The sequence below is a fragment of the Temnothorax americanus genome, unplaced genomic scaffold (genome assembly GCF_048541705.1).
Source record: "Temnothorax americanus isolate GAGA-0224 unplaced genomic scaffold, ASM4854170v1 Scaffold3, whole genome shotgun sequence".
NCBI classification, from domain to species: domain Eukaryota; kingdom Metazoa; phylum Arthropoda; class Insecta; order Hymenoptera; family Formicidae; genus Temnothorax; species Temnothorax americanus.
In genome coordinates this window covers 3,280,010-3,293,005 of record NW_027509442.1, presented here as the reverse complement: position 1 = coordinate 3,293,005, position 12,996 = coordinate 3,280,010, and the positions used below count along the sequence as shown (strand labels likewise).

The following is a 12,996-nucleotide window of genomic DNA, read 5'->3' as shown; positions in this document are numbered from 1 at the left end:
GCGATATCAACAATGCATTGTAAAATTTAGTAATTTACTGTTAAGGTCGATCTTAGACACATCGACGAGGTCCGAGGCAGCAATGTCGTCGACATCGGCGTCGATCTGTCGGAGTTTTATACTTCCGTCGAGTGGGATATACTAGAAGTCCCTGCTGTGAGGTACATATACACGCTTTAATAATTTTGTAAACTTCTCTCAGATCAATAATTTGTGTTTGGTTTCCTACGGAATGGTTTTCTGCGAATCCAACGATTTCATTTAACAAATTGGAAATATATTTATGACGACGTATAGACTGACTTTTCCCGTACTTCGAGCGATTTAATTAAGCATTAATAATAACTTTATTAATAATCAGCATTAATGTAGATAGAACTTCAATTTTTATTTTGAATCGAAGGAAGGTTGCGAAAATATGCATGAGACGCTTTTAATACTATTGTAATCGATCGTTGAGCGAAGTACGTGAATGTGCAAATTGCAGAAACGAAAAGTTTTACACGTGTTGTGACGAGCCTTACCTCGACATCACTTTCAACATCACCATGAGACGGAAGACTCTATTTTACACCGTTAACCTCATAATACCCTGCATGGGGATATCATTCCTCACGGTGTTGGTGTTTTACTTGCCAAGCGACAGTGGAGAGAAGGTAATTAATTCATTTTTATTTTATTTTATTTTATGTGCTGTGTGAGCCAGTAATACGCCTTAGGGATATAATATTTATTTCGCCTCATCTTTTTCCTTGTATTGAGAAAATTGTTTGTTTTATTCCTTCAGGCCTAAAATTTCATAGAAATTAGATATTTTGTTCCAGAAACGAGGCTAAAATATAGTTTTGGAAACGCTTTTATGTTTTGTAGATTAAATCAAAGTAAAAAAATATAGAAAATAGAATGTAATCGTTTGAGAGTTTCGTTTTTATATACTTCCGAATATTTTAGGAGAATAATTAGAAGTGAATCTCCATATACTCGAAAATTGTATCAAATTAAGTCAGATTGAAACTTTAATCTAGTGAGCGATTAATTAAAAATTCAAAGCTTTTTTTTTATTAGAAATTTAATTTTCTGTCGATATGTTATGTAACAGAATTTTACAACAAAAATACAAAAAAAATAAAATTTGAATTGAATTATAATAACATGATTTGTTTACGATTATAGATTAGATGAGAAAATATATAAAATTGCGCTATTGCAGCCTGATATATATTTAATCTTTTCGCAAATATTTTTTTTACAAGTGTGTGTGTTCTTAAAAAAGTTTAGATATTTAATCGCAGAAAAAAATTAGTCAGGGACAAAAATTAATTTTTAAAGCGCAAAGATTTTATTCGATTAGATAAGATTAGAATGATATATTTCTTAGGGACGCAAAGCAGAGATTAATCCTCAAAATGCAATAATTTTATTCGATCAAATCGAAATAACTCGCGATCGACCTTATCAGAATAGAACGGTATAGTTCGCGCGCCACTACAATTTTATTCACGATCGACCTTATTGTCTCGATATCGCGTTTATACATTGCACTTTCGGGGACTTTGTTTCAGCGTCGTAGTTGGAAATTAATTTTGCAGACGCAAAGATTTGGCTCGATTAGATCGGAATATTGGAATATGGCACAGCTAGCGCGTCAATTACGATTTAATCCGAGACGACCTTTTCGCGTCGATGTTACATCTTTAAGCGTGTCGTAAGTCCGTAAAGCACACTCGACCTCGAGCACCAATATCCACTTACCGGCTACATAATTCAGACCTATTTTTCCGCTTTGTCACCGCGAAAGGTGTACCGAGTTGTTCTCCGCGGCAGAATAAGCCAAGCGGGAAAAAAGGGAAGGAAGGTCAAACGTCAGGGTGCCGGTCGTTTAGCAATCGGCGAGAATACGTAACGAGAGAAACTAACGGGGAAAGAAACAGGACCCGGGTGAAGCGGCTGTAATGCGTCTTGCAACGTGCTCGGCAGAATCAATTGCGAGAGAACTGAGAGACAAATCCCTTTTCAATCGGTCCCGATGCACTTTTAAGGTATAACTCGTGTGCGTTTGTAGCCGTATAAATTTGCGGTCGAAAGCTCGTTCCGTACATTATGAAAAGAGATAGAAACATACTGATAAAATTAAAATTCCACTTTAAAACGCTTTACCTGTTTCCTTCCTAACGCAATATTCTCAAATAAGTATTAATTTTCGATGAAATTATTAACTCGTAAATCTTCTTTCTAACGTTACAAATAAAGCAATTCGAAACATTGTAATTGCAATACAATTATATAATCGTTTATAAATAAAGGAAATAAGACTTTGGGCTCTCAAAATCGTTTATAGGTATTCGGAATAATACATGAGCTTAATTCTTAGAAACCAAACTGATCAACTTTATGGAATAAAAAGTAAAGAAAAAATTAATAAAGTTATAAATTAATTTATTGGCTCCGATACCAAAATCATTTATACAAAGTGAAGTTAATTAGTTTGGTTTCATTTCACTGACTTATTTTACTTATTAATTAGTTTGGTTTCTGAGAGACTTATATCTATAAGAAATCAAGAATAAAATAAAAATTTAGATTATTTTACATCAGTTTATATGTATGTGTGTGTGTGTGTGTGTGTATGTGCCATGTAATCTAATTTAATATTCAGGGACATACCCAAGAGAGTATAATTTATATCTCTGCATATCATTCTCGTAGCACATTCTTGTCGCGTTTTCGCGATTTAAATAATGTATCGCAAGGTTAAAACTTATTTTCTCTCGTTCTGCCGTAGGTCAGCTTGTCCATCTCGATTCTATTGTCACTGACTGTGTTCTTCCTCTTGCTGGCCGAGATTATCCCGCCTACGTCGCTCGTGGTACCGCTTCTTGGTAAATTCGTCCTCTTCACTATGATCCTCGACACCTTCAGGTACGGTAAACAAAAATAGTCGCGACTGCAGAAGACACTTGTAATAAGTGCGTACATCGAACGTTAAATTTATTAAGTTAAATGGCACATTCGCTTTAATGATACTAATCGAATAAAATTCAGATTTTTTTTTAATGCTGGTCTTTCGCCAATGTGCTATTCCTGATGTTTTATTGTTCCGCCCGTCGAAAAACATGTGCCACTTTAATTTAAAGCTAGTACAATTACCGGAATAACTATCGCGGTCCGCATATCTTTTCGCATCTCCTGGCATCTTTCTTTCGTGCATTGCAGCATATGCGTAACAGTGGTGGTCCTGAATGTGCACTTCCGTTCGCCGCAGACCCACGTAATGTCGCCGTGGGTCCGACGCGTGTTCATCCACGTTCTGCCGAGGCTGCTGGTAATGCGCAGGTATAATACGCCATCGCAGCGAACCGATTACGATTCCAGGCAAGATATATTCTTCTGGCATTTGTGGCCCGGTCATTGGAACCACGCCAGAGCGGGCATTAGAGCACTCATTAGTGTTTCCCGTGCACGTGACGTTAGTGTCGCGTCATACCTGCAAGCATTTAGCACCACGGTGCATCACTTCTGCATCGCGCTGCATCGTGAGTGATGTGTCCGCCTATCGTTAGTCGCATCTCTTCCCGCTGTGTATTTATTTGTCATACAAATAAAATTTCCTGATTCCCGGCGAGACGCGCGTCGCTTGACATTCTCGCGCTCGACTCGACGATCGGGACGATCATTTACTTATTTTTCACCAGAGATTGCGCATAAAAAACTGTACTACATTTAAATGCCGCACCAATCTCTGTGAAAAGAGTATGCACTTTTAAATTCATATAATTATCAAATTAAACTATCTAGATTCTAGAATTAGGTTAGAGCTTTTTCTGATGGCACAAAAGTGGCGAAATTGAACGTCGATAATGTTCGATAAATGTGCACTTTTATTCAGGAATTTTATTTTATGATGCGTAACATTTTTTTACGCCGCGCGACGCCATTATACGTTACATACTTGTACGCAACGCGCAATATTGAACGCAATAATGCTTCGTTGATACGTTAAATTGGGCATTATCGCATAGCCACACACTAACTTTACATCGAATTTACAAACGCTCCTCATCATTCAAATATATATGCATTATTCGAATATACATACATCTCGAAACACTCGCAACTATGCCAAACTAAAAGTTAGGAGCATGTGTAGTCACGATCTCGTTGCAGTACGGTACGAGTATCGTAAACCAGCTGACTTTACGGAGCAATAAATTATTCATTGCTGCACACCAAGCTTAAAGCCATTATAATACGGGCAATCAGTGGATTCTATAATATTGGGGTTCAGTTCTTCAGTTACTCGTAGAAGAACGTCGGCTTCGGAACTATGGATCCAAAAAAAATCATTCGTGCGATCGTAGTAACTAGTCAATCTCTGACTATCAGGAATTTTTAAAAATAATAATAGATCAGGGATCGAAAAATTGAAAACAAAGGAGATAAAAAGGGATAACGAACCAAGCAAGGTGTACGTGCTAAGAATGTATTACAAATTTAAATAAATAATGTGACGGGAATTTTTAAAGTGTGCAAGATATTACATATGATCGCACGAATCTCAGCGTGTTCGCGGACGTGCTTTTATAGTTCCGGAATCGGATTGGGGAGACAAAATGAGTCTCCATGTCGGATAACTCGGATAAACTATATTGTGTTTTTACCATTTTAGGCCGCAGTACCAGCTAGATAAGCATGGGCGTAGCATGGGCGGGCATCATGGTCATCGCGTGATGGTCAGAACATGCAACGGTCTCGAACTGCGAGACCCATCACTGTTCGTCGAGTCCTCGGCATCGGAGCTGGTCGAGTCCTCCGTGCTCTTTCCTAGTGTTGACTCACGGGACGAGCTGCATCCTCGGTGCGTCGCCAAGATTACTCACGGAACGCTCCAAATAATACATATGTATTGTTTGGTGTATTATTATGGTTCAAAATATAAAGTGTAATTTATTTAATTATTATAATTTCGCAAGCTCTTTACCTACATATGATACGCATTATGTATCGCATCATTTTATTGTACGTTTTGATATACCTGATAAAACATATCTTACAAGTTAGATAAAGATTATACACAAAACTGAAGCCATAGATTTTGCAAAAAAGCGTACTTGTACAAGTAATTGTGTTGGTGATATAAAATTCTTGAATATAAGCTTAGTTTTACAACGCATGAATGATTTTAATGATATATTTTGTGAGAAATCAGTACTAGAAATAGTAAAATAGTAAATGTAAAAAATTAAATCTTAAAAAATTCAAAATATCAAAATGACGTTAGCATAATAAATATGTTCTCACTTTTATGTGTCGTAGAATTAATTACTTTTAATTGCCCTGAAATTTCTATCTGGATGTTTTTGCGCAACGTCTTATATTTCCTCAATTTATTTTTTTAAATTTCTAGAATATATATATATATATATATATATCTGTGGTTATCTCTTGTTTTGCGACTTATGCATTGTCTGCTTAGGGAGTTGGAAGCAGTAAATTTAGGAAGCACGTGCCGTATCCACGGTTCGCCAGTGGCAACGGCCGCGCCGCCGCCGCAGCTTCCAACAGAGGAGAGCGTCGACGCTCTCTGCAACGCGCTTCACCATTGGCATCACTGCCCAGAACTATACAAGGCCATAGAAGGCATTCGCTTCATCGCCGATCATACGAAGAGAGAAGAGGATTCTACTAGAGTAATTATGTTTTTGCACAATTGAGATAACAATGCAGCATTCCGAGATATACAAAATGTAACATACACTATCCAGAAGATCTTTATAGGATGTCTAAGAAAAATTAGGAAATCTAAAAAAATCCAAAATTTAGAAATGTTCTGGATCTTTTTACGATGTTCAGATATCTTTTAGGCTTTTATCAGATATTTTTTATTTAACAAACATTGATTTGTTAAATCAAGTTTTGATCAAGATGCGATTGAAGTTTAAATCAAGTCAAAAGTCAAGTTTTTCACTTTAGCGAAATTAAATCGGTTCAAATTGTTTCAAATTAAAATATTCAAATAACGGCATCTTTTTGTTAAATATGAAACGTGGGTAATATTTTCGAATAAAAATATGGTAATTTCGGTCATAAAATGTCAGGACATTTCAATACATTTCGGAATAGCGGCAACTTTATTGCAATTCTCAATAGAATCTTTTTTCCGCGTGTCCGCATAAATCTGCCGCTTCGCGTAGCTGTAGAAAACAATGCAATGGTTTACATTTTTTATCGTCGCCGACGACTCGATCGTAGGTCAAGGAGGATTGGAAGTACGTCGCGATGGTGCTCGACAGACTATTCCTCTGGATCTTTACGTTAGCCGTAGTCGTCGGCACGGCCGGGATTATCCTGCAGGCGCCGACCTTGTACGACGATCGCATCCCCATCGACGTACGGCTCTCCGAAATCGCCTCCACCACTGCCAAGCCACACATCGTCACGCCCCTCTGAGGGACAATTACTAATTCCATTAATGACGCGCGCGTAAAACACGTATACAAACATATACATAACAACCTATTACTACTATTATTACTACATCGACACAGGCGACAAGCGAAACGTATTAACGTCCGAAAGACTGAAGCCTCGCCAGGTCTTCGACTTTTGCATGAGTGCGTGTCGTTCGACTTTGCGCATTTGCGCCGCTGCCGAACGGAGAATTCTTATTATTATTAACCCACTAACTGTCGGACTTTTATGTTTTATTTTTAACCGACGATATAAGAAAATTATTAATGGCTAATTGATGGTATAAGAAATAAAGAGTCGCTGGTTCACAAATGAGAACGGTGACAGTTAATGGGTTAAGGCGATGCGTATTCCTCACTTCTCTGTTTCGCGCAACACACAGGACAATTGTTAACTAAAAAAAATTCTGCAACCCCATATGTGAGACAATTAGAAAATAGCCAATTAATTTATTTTATCGTAAATTCTTAATTTTTTAAATTCAAAAGCAGATTAATTTCAGCAGTCTCACTTTCGAGAGAATTTCTTCCTTCTCGATTATTAAAAACTGTCAAATTGCTGTTTATAATGAAATAAGCGAAATACGCTTACATTAATTAATTATGGCCTATAGGGGATAAAGCGATTCGTAATCACGCGTTGATTTTGTCGTCTTAAAAGAATTCCCGAGCCACAGTGGGAGATGAGCTTCCCGCGTACAGAAGGTGATAAAGGAAAGAGTAACGCGACGAAGAATATGTCTCAACCATTTGCGCGCTGATTCCGTGTAGCACATGGACGGTGTAAGAAGTTCACATGTAGGTAATACAATCCGATGAACGCGAGATAGATCTTCCTATTTCTCGAATTAAATCGGAGGAAAATTGAGCTTATCGTGCGAATCGATAAAACGTGCAATTATAAAGTGAAATAAAGATTGGCTGGTTTTAAAAAAGATCTAAGCGAGGATATATATTTATGACACAGAATTTGCAGCCTCGCATTGGTTTGTATATCTTCGTCTAGATTTATGCAATTATTTTCTGTTTAATCCAATTCCATATCTTATTTTTTTTTAATATGTTTGAAATCTAAACTTTATCAAAAAAGTTGATTGTTTAAGGTACCTAATACTATTTTTATTGCACGTACAAAATAATAAGCTCGAGTAATAAGAAGAGCTCACTTATCATCATCGGATTCAAATGCGGCCTGTTTCGCGACTAGGAAAATATAAAGTTTAATAAAAGAAATGAATATATATAGTAGGTAAAAGGAAGGATAAAACACGTATATACTGTAGAATTAATTCAGAAAGATCTTAACACAGTGCGATTTCGTGCCAGTTGCGTTTGTAGAAACGCGACGACATCCATGTCAACATCACCCTATCCCCTGTCAGTACGTTAGAATAGAAGATACCCTGAACACGGCAAGCAATAAATTATTATTTCTAACATATTATTAAATTGCTTTTACAAGAGATACGTACATCGCCAGTAAAGGGAAGGGGAGAAGAGGAAGTATAGCGACGCGAAAGATGCAAGTGGCACGAAGTCATACGAAGCCTGTTGCAGACTCAGGAACAAAATAAGAGGAATATTTCCCAACACTACATCGAGCCTGTAACAATGGGGCCATATTTTCACAAAGAACGAAAGTGCGTGTTCTCTCGTATTAAAAAAAAAATTAAAGATAAATGAAAAATGAAATTCTAAATATCTGCATCGATTACACGGCGCAGAAAAAGGGTTGGGCCTAAGAGAAAAAAAAAAGAGGAAGTTTAAAGGACTCAACTTTTATTGCTCATAATGTATATGTTTGTAATAAGAGTAACTTTCGTAATTACATTTGTTCCAGCACCATCCCGTATACCAGCCGACACGGCGGGCATTTATTAAACGGATTTGATGGAATATATAATGTACGATAACAAGAATTGTTTGACAGTGTTTCCCTACCATGATTTTTGTCGTCTTCCTACCCCGATACCATTGAATTCCAATTCGTTTCGACACACGGCGACCTGCAGCCATTCTTGCCAAAAAGAGAAAAAGGAAACAATAAGTATTACGAACGCGATAATTTGTTATTAGTGTGTCATATGTAATCATGGATTATGAGGTAGTAAATCGTCGTTTGATACTTTGTACGTTTCGATATAATTTAGAACGAAAAAAGACTCTTTAGAGCGCGCGTACCGGCGCGCGATTAAAGAATTTTAATTATAGATAGATAATTTACCTGGATGTAAATTGTAAGTTTTATTAATCCTACAATGTATCATTTTGGAATCGAAATATAATAATTTTGTCGATAAATAACATACACGTATAATTTAATTGACATTTCTAAATTACTCATCAGCTTCAAGGTATACGAAAGGTTTCTCCGTAAATTTTCGTGCTTTCGGAATATTTAGACAGAAAGAGATGAATGTAACAGCAAGCACCATTATTGATTTGTTTTCGCGGTCGCGGTAATGAAATTAATACGATGCATTAAATACAATCGTTTTGGTCATATATCATCGTTAATTCGTTATAGCATTGAAATGAAGTTTAAAAGTACTTTAGCTCGAATTTCTTTCCTCTTTTGTTCAACAAACAGTGCTTGAGTCATGAACGTGCGTATAATAAGGATGACGATTACACTTTATCGAAATAAGCGCAGTGATAGTTGCAAATAAACGCAAATTGCATCTCTCTGGTGGTTATACATCCGTAAACATATAAATAACCCGTACACACGATATAAAACAATATAACAAGATATTTTGTAAGTGTGTCTATAAGATTAAACTTATCTAATAAATTGTCGTTGTCTTCATTTATATAATACATTTATCAACAATGTAATAATTTATCAACAACAGTTTAAATACAACAGGACAATATCTCTGCATCATCCAGAATTGAAAAGAACACTGCATACATACATATTTAGAAAATACGATTTAAAAGATATACGGGCTCTCTTTCTAGGGGAAAAAAAACGTAGTACCAAACAATATTCCACTTGTAAGAAAATCTGGATTTTGTCTGCCAATTTTAAGAGCGAGACTGTATGTTAAGTACGTCTCTAGCGCCGCCCCTAAAATTACTGCGATATAACGATTTCGTTGCTCAAAAATGCACATTACCTATTTACTGCCATAAACAAGGATGGTATATGGTACCCGGTATCAAAGCCACTGTAATCGAATTTATGATGTGACCCAAAATCAACTTGTTACTGCGACGTAGTGACGATGTCTACATCGTCCATCGATGCAAATGCAAACTGCACGATAATATAACTTCGTATTAACAATATAGCGTCACATATCGTATATGTACAGCTTCGCAAACGCAAACTTACTACTTCGAGGATTTAGGTGCAGTTATATCACACGAAGGAACGTATATTCAATTTGGATAAGTGTGCCATTCAACGAACCGATACCGTATTTTACATCTATGACTAGTGTAATATTTATGTGCTTTGAGTTTGTATAGATCAACAAAGCGATTAACAACAGTGCTCCTAAATATTTGCTCCGAGAAAACGCCTCCGACTCGATTGTAACGTTACTGGATTATCCAGTTAACTGTTGTCGAGACATCCTAAACTAAATTATAAACGCGTAAACGCCGATGAATTTTCTACATAAGCGGGTGTACATCTACGAAATTATGAAATAAACTTAATTTTTATATAAAAATTGCAGTAGTCTTTTTACATTGATTCTGATTCTGATCTCTTTCAGAATACACAGCTTTAATTGCTTCATTTGTTAAGTCACTAATTTATAATTACGTACAAATATAGCTATACACGAATCTCAATAGAGAATAGTGCTCGTTGAAAATAATGCATGCCATCGATGTGGCAAAACAATCTTAAAAAATTCGTGCGCATTCGATGTTTTGAACATCACAATAAAATCTATTCTTTCATCGTACAAATAAATTCGTTTGAAAAAGACTCGTAAAACTCTTTTGTCGTTGGTATAAGTTCTGCAAATGCTACTTTTCAGAAATATTTCAGTACAACTTCTAATTCTCCGCTAACTCGCTATCTACTTGCGTTTCAAACGATTCCAGTTCCTCAAGATCTTTTGTCGATGCACCTATATTGCTTTTAGCTTCACGAATCCTTTTAATTTTCTTTTTAATCGCCATTGCGCCTGTTCACATGATAACACGTTACAATCCAGGTTACAATCTAATACAAATTTCAAATAAAAAATAAGCATTTTGAACTTACAAACTAGGGTTTGCCACAATTCGACTTTCTTTGCTCTTCTTTTATTACATTTCCTCAAAGATTCTCTGTGCCTTTTATGGATACCAGCCAATTCAATGGCTTCCCGCGTTGGCGGTGGAAAGAGACAGATCTCGAGCCAATGTGTAGCTTTCGCGTGTCCAATGAGTCTTAACCATACCTAATTGCATATTCTCATTAACATACAGCATTCATATACACGCATATTGTATAATGCAAAAAAATCAACACTGTCCGTAATACTTATATCTAATTAACAAATATATGTATAAGTATACATTTGTTCCTACCGAATCTAAGCATTCTGCTGCAAACCAAAGCCACAAGCCAGGTTCCGTTCTTGCATATTTAACTTCTTCTGACCAAAGTACAAATGTAGGCACATAATGCAAGTACAAATAGATCCTGAGGAATATCGTATGTCACATAATAAATTGATTGGAAATAAATCGGGAATATGTACTAACCAAGTCAGGCAGTGTAACAGAAATAACAGCTTAGATACTGGTCTCCCAACAGTTTGAAAAATGCACAACAGGATCCGACAGATATTAACCATCACAATGTCAATAGTTTTATACATTAGAAAGGTACTCGTAACTGTACACCACCTATAACTGTGAAACATACGCATATAATATTCTTATATACCCATGAAATCGCACAAATATTATATTAATAATGCAAGAAATGTCAATTATCAATATAACAATGTTAAATGAAAGATCGAGATTTAAAGATTTACTTGAAACAGTTTTCAGGATAAGACGGATTGTGAGAAGAGAAGGAAATAAAGACTAAGCGCAAATAAAAGCCATATCAAAAAAAAAAATGAAGAAAAATGTTATGTCTATAACAAAATAGTTGTAACTGCAGAATGATTTACTTTTGCTGATATGGATTCAGGACGAAAGATGCGAAGAGCAAGTTTGCACAGCCCTTTATCCAAGCACCATGACACAGTACGTCGATTCCCGCTTGATGAAAGTAAAAGCTCTTGTGCAGCGCGACTCCCAATTCCCGGTACGCCGTTCCCTGCTCTTGAGGTGAAAAGCTCAGGAGCTGCATGGCCGATGACAGCATGTAACATATACTACCGAAACAGAATCCGAAGTTCCACACAGCCTCAATTATCCTGCTTCGTTGGACCAGTGGAAAGCACATACGCCTGAACAGAGACTGCGTACGACGAGAATAAGCAAGATATAAATTTATACATTTTGGAAGAAATATATGCGTGACATTCAAATTTCAAAACGCAAACGTGTTGAACTCACGTTAAGACACTTCTCGTACACCAAGTACAGTATCACCCAGAATAGAACGAGATATCCCACGAGCACATCGGTCTCCCGTACCTTCGTGTCGTTTGGGTAACGCGAGCCGATGGCTTGCTTGTCCCATAAACTCGGGAGAAACGGCAGGAATTTCGTTGGATCGAGCAGAGAGTATAGGCCAACGGCCCAGCTACTCGCGGCTTGTTCATACATGTGAAATTTCTTATCGCCCGACAGTGATACGATAGAGGCACAACATCGTAACGTTAAAGATACAAAATGAGCCCTAGTGGTACCGCCGTGACAAGAACGCTCAAATTTATTTCTTATTCCTTCCGTTACCACGTACTTGCCCGGCGTACCCGTGTCCTACGGCTGACGCCTGACGTCTGACAGCTGATTGCAGCTGATACTCTGATAGCTTGTCACTCCGGCTCCGGCAGCGATATTTCGCTAGAGGACGCACGCTGGCGCGCACGTGTGCCGACTGCCGATTTCATCCTACACCTTACATTTCTACACCTACACCTTTCACATTCCTTACCCCTTATCCAGCAATAAGAGTAATCTCGATTAGCAAAGTGTATAAAAAATTGCAATGGACACACAGAGATAATTGAAAAATATTAATATATAGAAATTTTCGACCACACACAAACGTATAAAATATCACTTGCAACGCAGCATTAAATTTTATGATTTATTATATAATATATATATCTTCATATTAATTCAGTACAATAATTAATAAATAATTTTATAATGCAAATTTAGTCGAGTATATTTATATTTGTGTTAATTAGCAAATACAATAAATGTGGGTAATTAAATATTAATTTTTCACGTAAGTATAAGAATTCTAAATTTGCATTATAAAATTATTTATTAATTATTGTACTGAATTAATATGAAGATATATATATATATATATATATATATTATAGTAAAACATGTTTAAATTTTTTACCTTTCTGAAAATTGTATCGTGATAGATTGAAAGTATTTT

General features: G+C 36.4%; 2 protein-coding genes across 5 annotated transcripts in view; one reads left to right on the top strand and one right to left on the bottom strand.

The window, feature by feature from the left end:
* Positions 1–8,479, top strand: part of Nachra3 (nicotinic acetylcholine receptor alpha3 subunit) — an 84,564-nt gene extending 76,085 nt beyond the window's left edge. For 3 of the 4 annotated variants that reach the window (XM_077411736.1, XM_077411735.1, XM_077411734.1), the window contains exons 8-14: positions 46–161; positions 488–656; positions 2,783–2,919; positions 3,214–3,372; positions 4,667–4,855; positions 5,474–5,687; positions 6,250–8,479. In XM_077411736.1, coding sequence (XP_077267862.1) covers positions 46–161; positions 488–656; positions 2,783–2,919; positions 3,214–3,372; positions 4,667–4,855; positions 5,474–5,687; positions 6,250–6,447 — 1,182 coding nt within the window. In that variant the 3' untranslated portion in view covers positions 6,448–8,479. The remainder of the gene's footprint in view (positions 1–45; positions 162–487; positions 657–2,782; positions 2,920–3,213; positions 3,373–4,666; positions 4,856–5,473; positions 5,688–6,249) is intronic. The other variant, XM_077411737.1, reaches the window with a different exon arrangement.
* Positions 8,480–8,728: 249 nt separating this feature from the next.
* On the bottom strand, positions 8,729–12,471 carry LOC143900418 (uncharacterized). The gene is made up of 6 exons (XM_077411740.1): positions 11,991–12,471; positions 11,600–11,892; positions 11,181–11,330; positions 11,004–11,118; positions 10,696–10,873; positions 8,729–10,615 (listed from the first exon to the last, which is right to left on the bottom strand). The coding sequence occupies exons 1-6, from the start codon at positions 12,201–12,203 to the stop codon at positions 10,485–10,487; spliced, it is 1,080 nt and encodes a 359-aa protein (XP_077267866.1). The 5' UTR covers positions 12,204–12,471; the 3' UTR covers positions 8,729–10,484.
* Positions 12,472–12,996: the final 525 nt, after the last annotated feature.